Here is a 16347-nt window from a genome sequence, read left to right as displayed (position 1 = left end):
GATTGAGGAAGGGTTGAAATTTTGGATCCATGGCTGTGTATGTAAACCAACTCCTTCGAAAAACCAAGATTTAGTTTTATGAGTGTCATCTCTGTCTTTTTTGTTAGAGAAGATAGTTACAAAAAAGCCTTTTTCCCTAATCTATTAAAAAAGCCTCATTAACACCATACCAATGACTATCTATCCAAGCTAATAGCTTATCTTTATCAGGATTAAAGTTCTAGAACTTACCTATAAGCACTATTTGTCTGAGTTCTTGAGTCTACTCACGCAAAGACTCCTTTGAAAAGGTCACCTTGATAGAACCCTCTTCATTTTGCTTACCAATATTTGGTAGAAATTGTGGTACTTCAGATATCATAGGTTTTTTATATGTTTTTCGTACCCATTTTTTGAGGATAGATCTTTGAACTAGAGGTTTTTGGTGGCAGTATCTATCTCTTTGTTGCCTCATAGTGTTCTGCCTGAATGGGAGAGGGCAAAAGCCTCTATTAGTAATGTTCTAATTGAAAGCCATAATGGTTATATTATTTAATACTATTTAATTATTTATAAAAAAATAATAAAATTGACTTTACTCAATTAAAAAGGGGCATGTTGTTTCCTCAAGGAAAATTTATGTGTCCTATCACATTTCAGATGGGTACAACATGCCCTTTTTTAATTTGCCTTTACTCTTGTGGCAGTTGAATAGGGGATATTTGTCCCTTTGCTTACCTTTGCATTGAATGGTGGGGGAAAATGGGATGTCATTCTCATAGGGAGTTGAACTGACCATTTTTCCCAAAAGTTGCACTTGTTCAGGAAACCTCTACCATCCTAGTTAAGGATCTCATAGGAGGCTATTAAACCATGCCACGAATCCCAAGGGGAGATGCTAAACACATTCGAACAATCTCCCTCTTAGCATTACCCAAGGGGATTCAAACTTGTGAACCCGCTCTAATACCACTTGTAGGGAGTTGAGTTGGCTGTTTTTTTTCCAAAAGGTGCACCTGCACAAGAAATCGCTACCATCCAAATAAGGATATCACGGGAGGCTATTACACCATGTCACCAATCTCAAGGGGAGACGTTGGACACGTTCCAACAAATCTTCCACTATGTGCAAAGACCATCTATTATATGCTCAACCTTTGTCTTTTTATTTGACCAAATAAATTTTGTTTGCTTGTTTTCAATTGACGAATTTTGGTAATTGTAGTTGAAAATGTCTTCCAAATGCATAAGTTTAGTTGCACGCAAAAATGTTGATGTCCGTTTCCTATAATTCAAAATAAAGGCTATGCTAGATGTTACAAAATGAGATTAGATTGTCTTCACAATGCAAGGTATGATAAACTATTAATATTGCTCTTATGTCATGTGTATGTTTGAGTTAAATAAATAATATAGAGAATTTATAGTGAAAATTTTCAATAATCTGGGATTGTCAAGATAGTATTTTATAAAAAAAGAAAGAAAAAAACCCAATCAAATTAGAAAACCTAGGATGAAATCTCACTCAAGCAACAATTTTATCAAAGTCAATCATAAAAATATTCTTTTGCTCTAGTTTTTAACGCTATTGAATATTCTTTAGGCAATCATAAGATTGCCTAGAAAGAAAAAGACCAGTTTTATAAAGGCAAATGAGATCCTTACTTGCCATAAACTAGATCACATTTTCAAACTTCTTGCCTAAAATTTTCCTAGAACAAACATAGCTTTTTATATAGCGATCAGATCCTCAAAATATGGATTCCATCAAATTCCCAAACAATATGCTTGTCATCAATTAATTCATTTTCACATGCTTCTTGATGTCAAAGATGTTTTTAAATGTGTACTTCAAATCAAATATAAGCACATCATGTTAGGAAACTTAATTTTGACTAGATTTTTTTTAATTGAAGGCTAAACATTTAGTAGCAATGCCAATCTTGTGCAATAGGTACCATATCAGATTTTGTCATTCTACATAAGGGTATAGGAAAAGATTGGATCTATCTTTATTTTATAATGGATGCAATCCTATATTTTATCACTAGGTGGAATTAAAGTGAGTTTTTATTGAAGGTTTTGGTTTGGTTTTTGGGTGTATTATTCAAATCAGAAGTATTTGGTTTTGAGTTCTATCATTTAATGTTTATATTACATTCCTTACTCAATGTTGGTATGGTACAAAGTTTCCAAAATATGAGCTTCTTACTGATGACCTTTTTTTTTTGTAGTAGATTGAAACTCTCAAATATTTAGTTTCAATTTCTAATTTCACTATTTGATGTAGGAGAATCTCCTAACATGCCCAAAACACATGCTCTTTTGCACTATATGAGGGGTACTCCACCCAAGATTCATGAATAGCATAACAAATGAAATTGCATAGAAAAATTGCAAGAATAGAAATAACTGATTTTCTATTAGTTCAATATAAAGAAACACAAATATTTGAATTTTTTTAATATTTTTTTGGTAAAACACATAGAGCGTATAATATATTAATAATAGGGAAAATACATAGATAAAGAAGCTGCACAAGATATAGGAGCAAGGCTCAACCATTAAGGCAACAATATTCAACTAGACAAGAGGAATACTCCTCGAGCACCTCTGGATTTAACCTCATAGAGACAGAATTGAAAGGGTCCAACACCAGCTGTATGAACCGAAGATGCACAACAGAAACCAAGTGTTGAGGATTAGCAGTAATACAAACCAAAACAGGAGAGAGAGGCTTTAGCAAAGAAGGCCCTTAATTAAACTTGGCCACAATTGTGGCAAGGCTTGAGAAGAAATCCTGAATCTTGCGCTTGTGAGCTTCCTCAAAGAGATCAGGTCGTTGTTTGAATAGAAGATATTCATGGGCACATAGTCATCATAGTTTACACAGGATTTGAAGAGGTTCCATGTCGCCTCTATTTTATCTTCATTGCCTTCCCTTGAAAGATTGAAAACTCCACCTAAAGAGCCCAAGATCATATCAATATCAACACAACCCAAGGCTTGGGCTACATTCGGCCGATATTGGCCAACCACCAATTTTACTACCCACTATGCAGACCCAATCAGGAAATGGGACTACTTGGAGTAATGGGGTGAAGAAAAATTCAAAAACCTGAGCATTGTGGATAGGAGAGCCATCTTCACCAATGTTGTTTTTAAGGATAAGGGATATTGCCTCCCAAACTGACTCATCCTCAGAATGAAAGAGCTGATGGCATTGCTAATCCAGAGACCCATTTTCACATTCACATGCAACACCAAAGAATTTTAACATTTCAAAGCAAGTGACAAATCTGCTAAGATACACAATGAGACACAAAATAGCAGCAAAAGATCAAATCTTAAATGTTGAGAGGGCATGTCTACTTGAAAGCCACTAAAGGCCTGAGGAAGAGGCAAAGAATGCAGTATGTGAACCTTATTTACAAGAGGATCAAGGAGATGCATGTAGGAGTAAATCATATCAACTCAAAGCCAACTTCCCTTGATAAATCTTTTGCGGACTACACAATGAATGATGAAATTATTTGGTAAGTTCACCCATTCAGAGCATGAGACCAACAACAAACCAAAATAGACCCCAAAAAAGGTTTTTGGTAGCATAGGGGCTTGCAAACTACAAGGAGCAAGGAACTGAAACTTTTGACATGGATACAAACAACACATGGGGCTTAAAGATTGAACAACAACCTTCGAATTGAAGGGGCCAAGAAAATCTTAGTACAACTAGACTAAGTATGATGAGATCCATTCACTAGACCACATGTTGAGAATGTGACCAACAAAATGTACCGATCGAATCCCCAGGCAAGGAGTCTGAAGACACATGAACCTACAAGTTGGAGGAGTCACGTGATGCTTATTGTTTTGAAAGTTGAGCATCATGCAAGGAAGTGAGCACAAAAGCATCTTTGAAAAAAGAATTTGAAACCATGAGCAATTGGCCATCAGAGGAGAGGATAGGAAAACCAAAACCTGAGAGTAGACAAACAAAAAGTTAAACATGCTTAGCATCATCCTTAATGAATGAGGATAGAAAGGGATCCGCCATTAGCTCAAGGAGATTAAAGGATTCCTCAACAACTTGGGTGCAACCCCTATTTGCCAACACATTTGCAACCTTGTTTGCTTCTCCAAAGCAATGAAGGAGATGATAACAATGGAAGAATGGAAAACAATCCCTTGCTTCTTGTAGGATCTAATTAATTTTCCAATTTGTAGCTTCCCTTGTCCTAAATGCAGAGATAATAATCTGGGAATCCCCTTCAATGATAAGATGCCTCACTTAACACTTCATTGCATGTTTAAGACCAGTAACCAGAGTCCTTCAACCATATTATTCATATCATTTGGAGCTTTAGCAGCAACAAATGCTACAACCAAACCCCATGGAGTCTCTAAGTATACACCCTACCCTCAGAATACCAAGGTTTCCTTTTGAAGCCCCATCAAAGTTCAATTTGACAATATTTTTATCAAAGGGCTTCCATTTGATTTCTTTCATCTTAACACTCTTGGGTAAACTGTTAACCGGACTCCCTTTGAATGGGAGAGATATGAGTTTCCATTCTAAGAGGATCTTGTCATCCTCAAATTAATAGCAAGAGCCAATTCTCTTATGCTTGATAGTATATGCATTTATTGACTCTCAAATTGATTTTTCAATGTTCAAGAGAACATAATCCAGAGTATTTGTCTCATTCCTAAAGATGCACTTGTTTCTTTCCCACCAGATGTTCTAGATCAGGATGGCTGGTGCAACCTTACAAATTACAACAAAGAAAGAGTTTTGGTGGAGGAGAGGCCAGGATCCAAATACTTCTACCAAATTAGAATGAAGTGGGGCACTCCAATGAAGTTTATCTTGTAACCATAACTAGCAAGACTGAGTGAAAGTATAGGACAAGAGTAAGTGATTTATGGTTTCACATTCAGAATCACATAGCACACAATTAAAAATAGGAACAATCTGTGGATGAGAAATTTTGTCATTCGTTAATATCCTTCCCTTTAGAGCTAACCAAGAAAAGGAACCTGCCTTAGGAAGACCTGCATCTAACCAACTGAAGGAAAAACATCTTGCCTTTGCAGCCGGTCTAGGATCCCTAATAATATTGTAGCCTTGTTTGACTGAATAATTGCCCGAAGGAGAAGGAGACCAAATAATACAATCTTCGGAGTCTTTAAAATGCGCAAACCTCTAATTGAGTTCTCTTTGAAGAATGTTTCTTTGATATGTAGGAATAGGAGCAAAGGAAAGGTCTTTCTAGTGAACTGATCTCAACCCATTACATTCTTCAGTGATGATATAATCACTCATTTTGTCACCCCGAGCTTCTTTGAGGAGGGATTTTGACTAAGCTAATGATTCCAGATTGTTTAGGGGAGGAAAGCCATTCCAAGAGCCCTAAAAAATGTTGTTCTCCCATCATGGATGACCCAGGTTAAGAAAGGAAGAAAGATCTTTCTACAGTTGACCATGAAGCTCCACATTTGGGAACCCAAAGGTGGATTTGGGGTTGTGAAAATCTTTTCTGGGTCATTAGAGTCCAAATATTTTGTTCTCATGATTGTTTCCAATTTAGAGTTGTGGTCGGCAAACATTTTCCAAACCAACTTTGCACCTAAGTCCACATTTCTACATTCCAAATTGTGGATACTTGATCCTCCAACAGCTTTGGGAGTACATACCTTCTCCCAAGATAAAAGATGAAGTTTTTATTTTGGATCTTTATTACCTTTCCAGAGAAATCTCTTGAGTTTAGATTCAATGTCAACCAAAACTCCCTTAGGAATAGGGAGAATTGACATGATGTAGTTATGGATGGTAGCCAAAATAGATTGGATCATGAGGATTTTGCCTGCTAGGGAAAGCCAAGTGTTTTTCCACAAATAAATTTTATTCTTACTTTTGTTTGAGATGCTATCCCAAAATGATCTTTTGTTTTTTTCCTACAAATAGAGGAATGCTTAGGTATTTACTTGGGAGCAACTCTTGTTTGAATCGAAGAAACTCAGACAAACTCTGAGAAACACTTGAGGAGAAGTTATGAGAAAATATCTTTGATTGAGTAGCATTAATTTTCTGACCTATGACATCACAATACTTGCTCAACACCAATTTGATAGTTTGAGCCTCTTGTATAGTAGCTTCACCAAATAAAATTGTATCATCAACAAAAAGTGTGTAATGGCTACCTCTGAGCGAGGGATTTTGATTCCTCTCCACAATTGAAGACGATGTTTAGCAGCAATAGATAGATTAAGAGCCTCAACCAAGATGATAAATAAGGAGATAGTGAATCACCTTGTCCGATTCCTTGGGACAGAGAAAAGAAACCACATGGTTGCCCATTAATTAGAACAAAAACTTTGACGCTTGAAACACATTAAATGATCCAACTACTCCATTTGATTGAGAATCCAAATTTGAGGAGCTCTTGCTCTTTAATACTTTCTAGTTGACTCTATCATTTGCCTTTAACATTTCTAGTTTTATAATCATGCTCTCCAATTTATGTTGTTTGATAGAGTGAAGAACCCCATGGGCAATCAAGGCACCCTCAAAAGTCTCCTTTCTAGGGATAGATAGTCCTTGTTCTTCTAAGATGATTTTAGGAATTGCCTTCGCAAGTCTAATTGAAATAGCCTTGGTGAATATCTTGTAGATTGTATTGGAAAGGGAAATTGGTCTGAAATCAACAAAGGAATCAAGGCAACTCTTTTCAGGAATAAGAGCTAAGAAAGTTGTGTTGAACTGTTTGAGGATATTACCATTCCTTCTTGCCTCTTCAAGAGCTGACCAAACCTCGATTCCCACAAACTCCCAACATTTTTGGAAGAAGAGGGCAGCTAGTCCATTAGGACCAAGAGATTTGTCAGGGGACAGAGAGAATACTACATCCCTAACTTCTTCAAGGGAAAATGGTTTGAGGAGATCTAAGTTATCTTGATTGGATTCCAAAGGAGGGATGTTTTCAAGGAGGCCACAAAGTTCATTAGCTTTTGAATCTACACCCTCTCAAGGAGTTGGAAAGAGATTGGAGAAAAATTGGACTGCCTCAAGCTAGATTTTCTCATTCTCAACTAAGAGGACCCCAGATGAATCCTTAATTTGAAAGATTGAATTAGAAATGGCTCTCAATTTGGCTGATGAATGGAAGAATTTGGTGTTTTTATCCCCATCTTTGAGCCAAAGTTCTCTTGACTTTTGGCGCGAGAACATCTCTTCTATAGAGAGAACCCCCTCATAGGCATGTTGGATTGTTTTTGGCTCTTGGTAAGAAGTTGGATTGATACCATTTTCAACAATTCTTGCATTAATCTTGGATAGTTGATCCTCAAGATCAGCCTTAGAAGCAAAATATTTTTGAATACCTGTTTGTTCCATACTTTGATGTGGGCTTTCAAAATCTGAAGTTTCTTATAGAGTTGATACATTCTAGATCCCTAGATGAAAAGAAATTTTTGCCACCAAAATTTGAGGAAATGAAGGAAGGACGGATCCCTGATCAACATTTGCTCAAACTTGAAGGAGGACTTGGATTTTTTATGAGCCATACCAAAGTCTAAACTAATCCGCAATAGGAAGTAATCTGATCCAAACAGGGGCAATTTTTTTTATTTACAACAACCATGTAGCAAGATCCAAGTAAGGTTGATGAAGAAGCTATCCAATCTCTCAGCAATATGAAGGAAATTTGACCTTCTATTTGTCCATGTGAATTTCCCATTAGATGGAATATAGTCCTTACAAATATTCACAAATTACAATGCTTAGGCTCATGGGCTTTACCAATCTTGCAAGAAAAACTACAACTCAACCCTTAAAAGGAGGAGAATTCTTCTCAACTTAAAATTTTCACTCCACTTTGAATGATAACACCACTCTAGATGATCCACTCAACCTTGGCTTAACTCTAAATGATCCACTCAACTCTAAACCTCTATCCCAGGCCCTTATTTATAGTTTTCTTATACCTCTTGCAATTCTCATGCTTTCTCTAAGAGAGAAACACTTGACAATGGAGAAATGCCAATCGATGACCTTTCAACTTCCTTAGGAGGCCACCTAAAGAGGTGTCTTTCAAATTTTCCTAAGTGGGTGCCTAAAAAGGCATCTTTTTCAATTTTTATGTGACCCTTCAATAAGTATGAGTGCATGGCTCTTCCCCTTCCTTGTTCCCACGTCCAAAAAGGTAATATGATTTCAACATAATAAATGATAAAAAAGGGTGTTATTTCTTGAAAATTATAATTGCCTTTAGACATAGGTCACAAATATCGAATAATTTCAACCCTCAAATCCCCTCTGAACACTTTTCTAAGTACCTGTAGACCCATAGATGCTTGCATTTATTTTTATTCACCTAACCTTAACCAAATTTATAAATAACAATATTTTTAAGACGATGCAGGATTGTCCTACACCCTTAGATGCTCTTGCATCAGACACTCCGGGTAGGAAAATTTTGTGTTTGGTCTCACAAAATGGTGTTGGATGGTAGAGCCACCCTTTTATATTGCCAACAATCTTCAATGAACTCCCTGACTGTAACAGGTGCCTCCAACTAGTTCTTCTTTCTCCTCTTCCAGCACCTAGCTAGAACAAGTATCCTCCTCTAACAACTCTTCTCTTATGTTGTCTTCCTTGATGTGGAATTAGCTCCACCATATCCCAACCTCCTCCACCAAATGTTGCTCCACTCAACATCCCCTCTCATCTCACCACTCAAAATTCCTCTTCTCTTCTTTGTGGGTTTTAACCCACCCAAGTCCAACCACTTCCACCAAATGCATTCTACAACCTCTTTTGTGCTCACCACCTCAACATTCATGTCTCTAGCATTCTCTTTATTTACAACCAACCTCTTTCTATTTGGTTGCTCCACACTCTCCATCATCCTCATGCCTGATGTCAGAGCATCAGAGTAGTTCAAATCGACATTTGGATTTGATCCCGGTGAGACATCGATCCCGATATTGGCCTGGTATTGGTATGTTCTTTCTAGTTGGTTTTGCAGCGTATGGTGCGAAGATGAATTGGGTTGCGGGTGGTTTCTATAACTTGCGAATCGTTGAGTGATGTTGTTTTGGGCCTTGTCTGATATTCCTGGAGGACCACATGTAGTTTTATGCATTTGAAGATGTTCTTGGTGATTTGGGCTGACATGTTATTGTTTACACGTTTCATCATGAACCGATTGGTCTTGGCCAACTTGATCGAGTTGTTATTGCTTGTGGATGGTATAAAGGGAAAGTTTTGAGAATCATTTCAGGGACAGAAATCGGAGGAAGAAGAGATCGAGCGAATATGTACTTTTCGGAGAGATTTTGGTCCGGGGGGACTGAAGTCTAGAGGGACTGAGATCCGGATCAGTGCAGATTGTTATCGGAGGCCTATTTGTCAAGCAGAAGATCTATGGATCTTAGATTTGTGTTGTATTGATTGTTTTGTAATCCTAGGTTGCGGTCAGCATGTGTAGTCGCTGAAGGCTTATCTAATTCATTAAAAGGATATAATGATTGATTTATCTGGTTATCGGCTATGTCTTGTGTTGCTTCTACCGGTTAGGGTTGCTTACCGGTTATATCTTGTGATCTGTTACCGGTTGTCGGTATCTTGCATGGTGTTTTGCGTTATAGGCTGCAAGGTAAGGATGTCCTTCATTGGGTCTTCCTACCTTGACTGCATTAAGTCGTATCAGAGCGGGTTTGTGAACCTGTTGATCGAAGAAGACCTGGTTATGTACCGGTTGGTTGGTAGGAAGCTGAGGCAGTTTGTAGACTTGTGCAAATCGTCGACCATGAGGCAGTACAAGGCTTGCAAGCAGACTGTCAAACCTAGAGCTTGAGATTGAGGTAGTTAGTGGGTGGAGACTTAACAGATTGCCAAACCAAGGCAAGCTGTAGGGTGGACTGGTAGATTGCCGAGGAGAGGCAACCGAAACCTGTAGTCAGACCGCTAAACCCCTAAGGCAGTTGCAAGTACCTACTGACATATCGTTGAACCAGATCAAGTGATGGGACTCACTTTTTAATTAACCCCGAGAGTCTAATGCAGGAGCACCAGAGTAGTTCAAACCGACATTTCGATTTGATCCCGGTGAGACATAGATCCTGGTATTGGCCCGGTATTGGTATGTTCTTACTGGTTGGTTTTGCAGTGTATGGAGCGAAGATGAATCGGGTTGCGGGTGGTTTCCGTAACTTGCAGATCGTTGAGCGATGTTGTTTTGGGCCTTGTCTAATGTTCTCGGAGGATCACGTGTAGTTTTATGCATTTGAAGATGTTCTTGGTGATTTGATGTTATCGTTTACACGTTTCATCATGAACCGGTTGGTCTTGGCCAACTTGATCGAGTTGTTATTGCTTGCAGATGGTATAAAGGGAAAGTTTTGAGATTCATTTCGGGGACGAAGGTCAGAGAGAGAAGAGATCGAGCGAAGATGTAGTTTCTAGAGAGATTCTGGTCTGGGGAGACTGAAGTCCAGAGGGACTGAGATCCGGATCAGTACAGACTGTTACCGGAGGCCTATTTGTCAAGTAGAAGATCTGCGGATCTTAGATTTGTCTTGTATGGATTGTTTGGTAATCCTGGGTTGCGATTAGCATGTGTAGTCGCTGAAGGCTTATGTAATTCATTAAATGGATGTAGTGATTTATTTATCCGGTTACCGGTTATGTCTTGTGTTGCTTCTATCGGTTAGGGTTGCTTACCAGTTATATCTTGTGATTTGTTACTGGTTGTCGGTATCTTGCATGGTGTTTTGTGTTATAGGCTGCAAGATGGGGATGTCCTTCATTGGGTCTCCCTACCTTGACTGCGCTAAGTGGTATCAGAGCGGGTTTGTGAACCTATTGATTGAAGAAGACCTGGTTATGTACCGGTTGGTTGGAAGGAAGTTGAGGCAGCTTGTAGACTTGTGCAGATCGTCGACCGTGAGGTAGTACAAGGCTTGCAAGCAGACTGTCGAACCTAGAGCTTGAGCTTGAGGCAGTTAGTGGGTGGAGACTTGAACAAATCATCGAATCGAGATAGGCTGCAGGGTGGACCAGTAGATCGCTGAGGAGAGGCAATCGAAACTTGTAATTAGACCGTCGAACCCCTGAGGCAGTTGCAAGTACCTACTGAGAGATCGCCGAACCAGATCAAGTGATGGGACTCACTTTTCAATTAACCCCGAGAGTTTGATGCAAGAGCACCAGAGTAATTCAAATCGGCATTTGGATTTGATCTCAGTGAGACATCGATCCCAATATTGGCCCCGTATTGGTATGTTCTTACTGGTTGGTTTTGCAGTGTATGGAGCAAAGATGAATCAGGTTGTGGGTGGTTTCCGTAACTTGCGGATCGTTGAGCGATGTTGTTTTGGGCCTTGTCCGATGTTCCCGGAGGACCACATGTAGTTTTATGCATTTGAAGATGTTCTTGGTGATTTGGGCCGACATTTTATCGTATACACGTTTCATCACGAACCGGTTGGTCTTGGCCGACTTGATTGAGTTGTTATTACTTGTAGATGGTATAAAGGGAAAGTTTTGAGATTCATTTCGGGGATGAAGGTCGGAGGAAGAAGAGATCGAGCGAAGATGTAGTTTCCGAAGAGATTTTGGTCCAGGGGACTGAGGTTCGGATCAGTGCATAACAGTGCAGACTGTTACCGGAGGCCAATTTGTCGAGCAAAAGATCTACAGATCTTAGATTTGTGTTGTATGGATTGTTTTGTAATCCTAGGTTGTAGTCAGCATGTGTAGCCGTTGAAGGCTTACGTAATTCATTAAATGGATATAGTGATTGATTTATCTGGTTACCGGTTATCTCTTGTGTTGCTTGTACCAGTTAGGGTTGCTTACCGATTATATCTTGTGATCTGTTACCGGTTGTCAGTATCTTGCATGGTGTTTTGTGTTATAGGCTGGAAGGTGGGGATGTCCTTCATTGGGTCTCCCTACCTTGACTGCGATAATGCCCTCCAAAGGTCATTTATCAACTTTTGTTACATCTGTATCTTCTACAATAACATCCACAACTACAACCTCTTTGTTTTCTTCTTTCATGCCTTCCCAAAGACATGCTCCTTCATCTTCAATTGATGTGAGTCATTCTTCCTTGACTACTACAATATCATCCACTATTGCAACTTTTTCTTCACCTTTCTCTTTTGCTATCAATATTTTCAAGTGTCCACAAAGACTTCTCCCTGTTGTAATCTCTTCCACCTTCTTCTCAGGTTCATCTTCTAAGTTGATTCTTTGAATATCCTCTAAGATGGCATGCTCATGTTCATTAATCTATCATTGATGTGACATCTTCAAATACCTTTATGTCCTCCACAAGACTATTATCTACTGCTCCACTCTCCTCTTTCTCAACCTCAACCTCTACAACTTCACCTTTGCTCTCTTCCTTCCCATCATTAAGACATGTTGCTGCAATATTTCCATTTTCCTCTTCATGTGCATATACAACTTCATTTATAAATGTATATTTGTTAGAAAGATAATGCGACTCCTTCATACCCACTTTTTCCCTCTCTTCTATTTTCTATTGTTGCTTTTATTTCCCTTAAAGTTTTTATCATACTCCTCGTTTACATTCTTTCTCTCTTGAAAAGGATTGAAATTCTTGAGGGATTTCCCACAACCAACCCCAAACTCTTTCTTTTTTTCATCTTCACATAAAGTTTCCAACTTGTAACAAAACTCACATTCACACCTATCCTCTACCCAACAAAGATTTCTAGAAGACACACCTCTCACTTTGTCTACCCAATCTCTCTTAGTGTAGGAACTATGTGCACCTTCTATCCATCTTCAATCCTTATTGAAGGATAACCAATGTGCTCTCATACACATTTCATCCAACCCAAGGTCTTGGCGTAGATTTCCTTACATTTTGCAATCTATCTACACACTCAAGATCTCTAGCTTTGATACCATTTGATGTAGGAGAATCTCCTAACACACCCAAAACACATACTCTTTTACACTATATGAGGGGTACTCTACCCAAGATTCATGCATAGCATAACAAATAAAATTGCATAGAAAAATTGCAAGAATAGAAATAACTTATTTTCTATTAATTCAATATAAAGAAACAAAATATTTTGAAATTACAATGCTTAGCCTCATGGGCTTTACCAATATTGTAAGAAAAACTACAACTCAACCCTCAAAGAAGGAGAATTCTTCTTAACTTCAAATTATGTTTCCACTTTGAATGATCCACACCACTCTAGATAATCCACTCAACCTTTGCTCAACACTCAATGTTCCACTCAACTCTGGATGCTTAAGCCTCTATCTCAAACCCCTATTTATAGTTTCTCTATGCCTCTTGCAATTCTCATGTTCCTTCTAAGAGAGCAACACATGGCAATTAAGAAATGCAACACAGCTAATAGATGACCTTTCAACTTCCCTAGGAGGCCACCTAAAGAGGTATCTTTTCAATTTTCCCAAGTGGGTGCCTGAATAGGTGTCTTTTCCAATTCTCATGCAACCATTCAATAAATATGAGTGCATGACTCTTCCTCTTTCTTCTTCCCATGTCCAAAGGGGTATTTTTATGATTTTAGCATTATAAATGATAGAAAAAGGTGTCATTTTTAAAAGTTACAATTGCCTTTACATAAGCCACAATATTGAATATTGTCAATGCCCTATGCCCCCTTGAACATTTTTCTAAGTATGTGGAGACATAGAGATGATTGCATTTATTTTTAATCACTTAACTTTAACTAAAATTTTGAATAACAATATTTCTTGAACAATGCAGAATTGTCCTACACCCCTAGATGCTCCCACATCACACCTTGCACTTATATGCATCTTATATGTCGCTATTCTCGCTAATATGATACAAAGTTCGTAAAAAATGATTTTAGATTCAAATCCACATTTATGAATGGTTGTTAAATAAAATGATTAAATCAAAATACGATACAAAATTTATTTTTTTTAATTTTTAATAAAAATGATAGTTAATAACATGATGTCCAAAAAAATAAAAAAAATCAACAAACTTTGTGCTGATTATGCTTTCCCACCATTTATGTTAAATATGAGACAATGTACATAATCACATATATATTCATAAAACAAAAGTGATGGTGTTACCTTCCATGTTAGAACTCATGAATGAATGAGTTCCAAGATAATAATGAATAATAAAAACTAACTTTTCAAAATGTAATAATAATAAAGCATTCATTAGACTATATCTTATAGGATGAATCATATTGCGAGGTTGTCATATAAGAATTCCTTAGGATTTCTTCACCTCTCCTCTTTTGAGAATGTCATAAGATCACCAAACACGAACGCTTTTTACTTTAAATTTTGTCATAATTTCGAGATGTAAGATGTATTGGCATATCTTTTTATTAATTTTTTTTTGGTAGGAATTTTTTTTTTTCAATTTTTATTGTAGTTACTGGTAAATGTGAGATGGAGTGTTATATCTTCTTATTAAATGTTGAACATAGGAAATTTTTGTTTGTTATAATCCTTACATTTGATAATGAATATGCTAAATATGCAAATATATAATTTAGCATTCCATGTTACCATTATTTATTATTGTTGTTTATTTAACATTTGATTAATGTTATCATTTATTATTTAATTATATGATTTGGTTTTATATTTGTTTAGGTAGTTGATACTGTTGAAGATGCAATTGATTATATTTTGAAAAAACATTCAAAGGAATATTTATAGGAAGAACATTGTTTGAAATTCATTTGAGAAAGATGACTATATTTTCTCAATGTAATATTTTGTATTGAAGTCTTCTCGTTTCATTTTAAAGCTTGATTAATTATTAAGTTATTGTGTTATGTATTTCATTGAACATTACTGATATAGAAAAACACTCAATTTAAATTTGGAAACTAATGTAATTAGTGAATCAATTTGAATGGCATTAACAATAAATGAAATTATTTGATTACCAAAGAGATTATTTTCCTATAAATTTAGTGTTTTATAGATTTAAGTTTGACGTTCGTTATTGATCCATCTCAAAAATTATGCATGCATTCTCAATGATATCACATTGCAACATTGAAGGTTCTAGTAAGATGAAATTTATTTTATTAAATTTCACAATTTAATTATTTATAATGATAAGAAAAATCCACATAATGCCTTACTCCTAGGCTTATGTGTTCCTTACTTGAATATTTGTTAATTATTAATAGTAATATAGTGGTTGTTTTAATAACTTTTTTTCTATTATAAAAGAAAAATGATGATTATTCTTGCTTAATAATGTGGAATATTTGTGGGTTCAAAAATTGTTGAACACACCTATACATTGTTATCCTCTAGAATACACAATCACTTAATGAATGATGTGGTAGTGTGATGGCATGGCAATGCCATGAGGAGGAAGTATGGTGAATTTTCATAAGTGGTGACAACAACTCATTGTTAGATGGCATGTCTATGAATCTTTCCCTTGACCCTACATTTTAGAGGATCATTTTTTTATGTTTAAATGACTTAAATTCAAAGTTGTACGCCCCTAATAGCCATGAATTGACATGGAAATGTTGTATGCGATGTAAGATCACAAAGATATTTTGGGACCATGTTACTCCCACATATGTAAGGTTTCACTCTTTTGGTAAAGTAATTTACATATTATTACAATGGAAACAAGTTGAAGAAACCTCGTAGTAGTAGTTCTAGTCATAAGTATAATAGGAAAGAGAGAATGAAGATGTGGGGTTTAGAGTTTATCGTATTCATATTACACTTCATTGCACTTTTGATTCACACTAATCTTTCATTTGGAATTTCATAAGGGACCATAGGGACTATTTTAGGAATTTGTGAGAGGATTTTATTAAGCTTTCGTGGCTACATTAAGAGGATGGATTCATATATCACCATCAAAGGGTCTTTAATAAGATTAGGAAGTTCCAATTTATTCACAAATTCTTTACCCTTCAATGCATGTTGGGTGGGGTGAGTGCTCAATTAATCAACTTTTGGTTGGATTTGTATATGGGGCTGCAAATTAGTCCATTTTTCTTTAAATTATAATTTGATATTAAATAAATTTAAGATATGAGAATACCATTTTAATAATGTTCAACCTAGGATCTCTATTTAAGAATATAGTTGAGCAAAATAGTTAATAATGCATTTGTTTATCATGTAGTTGCACCCTTACATTAGGAGAGTGGACAATTAGAAGCCAAATGGTTTATGCAAAACATTGTCTATGTTTGAAGGGGGTATCCTTATAGTTGTGGTTGTGTTGAAGGCCTATCCATTGTCATTAAAGCAATATCCTTGTGAAGAGCCTTAGAGATATCAATGTCCAATAGAATACAAATAAACAT

General features: G+C 36.7%; 1 protein-coding gene across 3 annotated transcripts in view; it reads left to right on the top strand.

Moving 5' to 3' along the window:
- The window catches only part of LOC131075920 (uncharacterized protein YKR070W), a 317903-nt gene extending 302953 nt beyond the window's left edge, over positions 1 to 14950 (top strand). For all 3 annotated transcript variants that reach the window (XM_058012870.2, XM_058012874.2, XM_058012871.2), the window contains one exon: positions 14648 to 14950. In XM_058012870.2, coding sequence (XP_057868853.2) covers positions 14648 to 14713 — 66 coding nt within the window. In that variant the 3' untranslated portion in view covers positions 14714 to 14950. The remainder of the gene's footprint in view (positions 1 to 14647) is intronic.
- Positions 14951 to 16347: the final 1397 nt, after the last annotated feature.

Source organism: Cryptomeria japonica, chromosome 9, assembly GCF_030272615.1.
Source record: "Cryptomeria japonica chromosome 9, Sugi_1.0, whole genome shotgun sequence".
NCBI classification, from domain to species: domain Eukaryota; kingdom Viridiplantae; phylum Streptophyta; class Pinopsida; order Cupressales; family Cupressaceae; genus Cryptomeria; species Cryptomeria japonica.
Note: the sequence above shows the minus strand (reverse complement) of the source record. Positions and strands in the feature narration are given on the sequence as shown.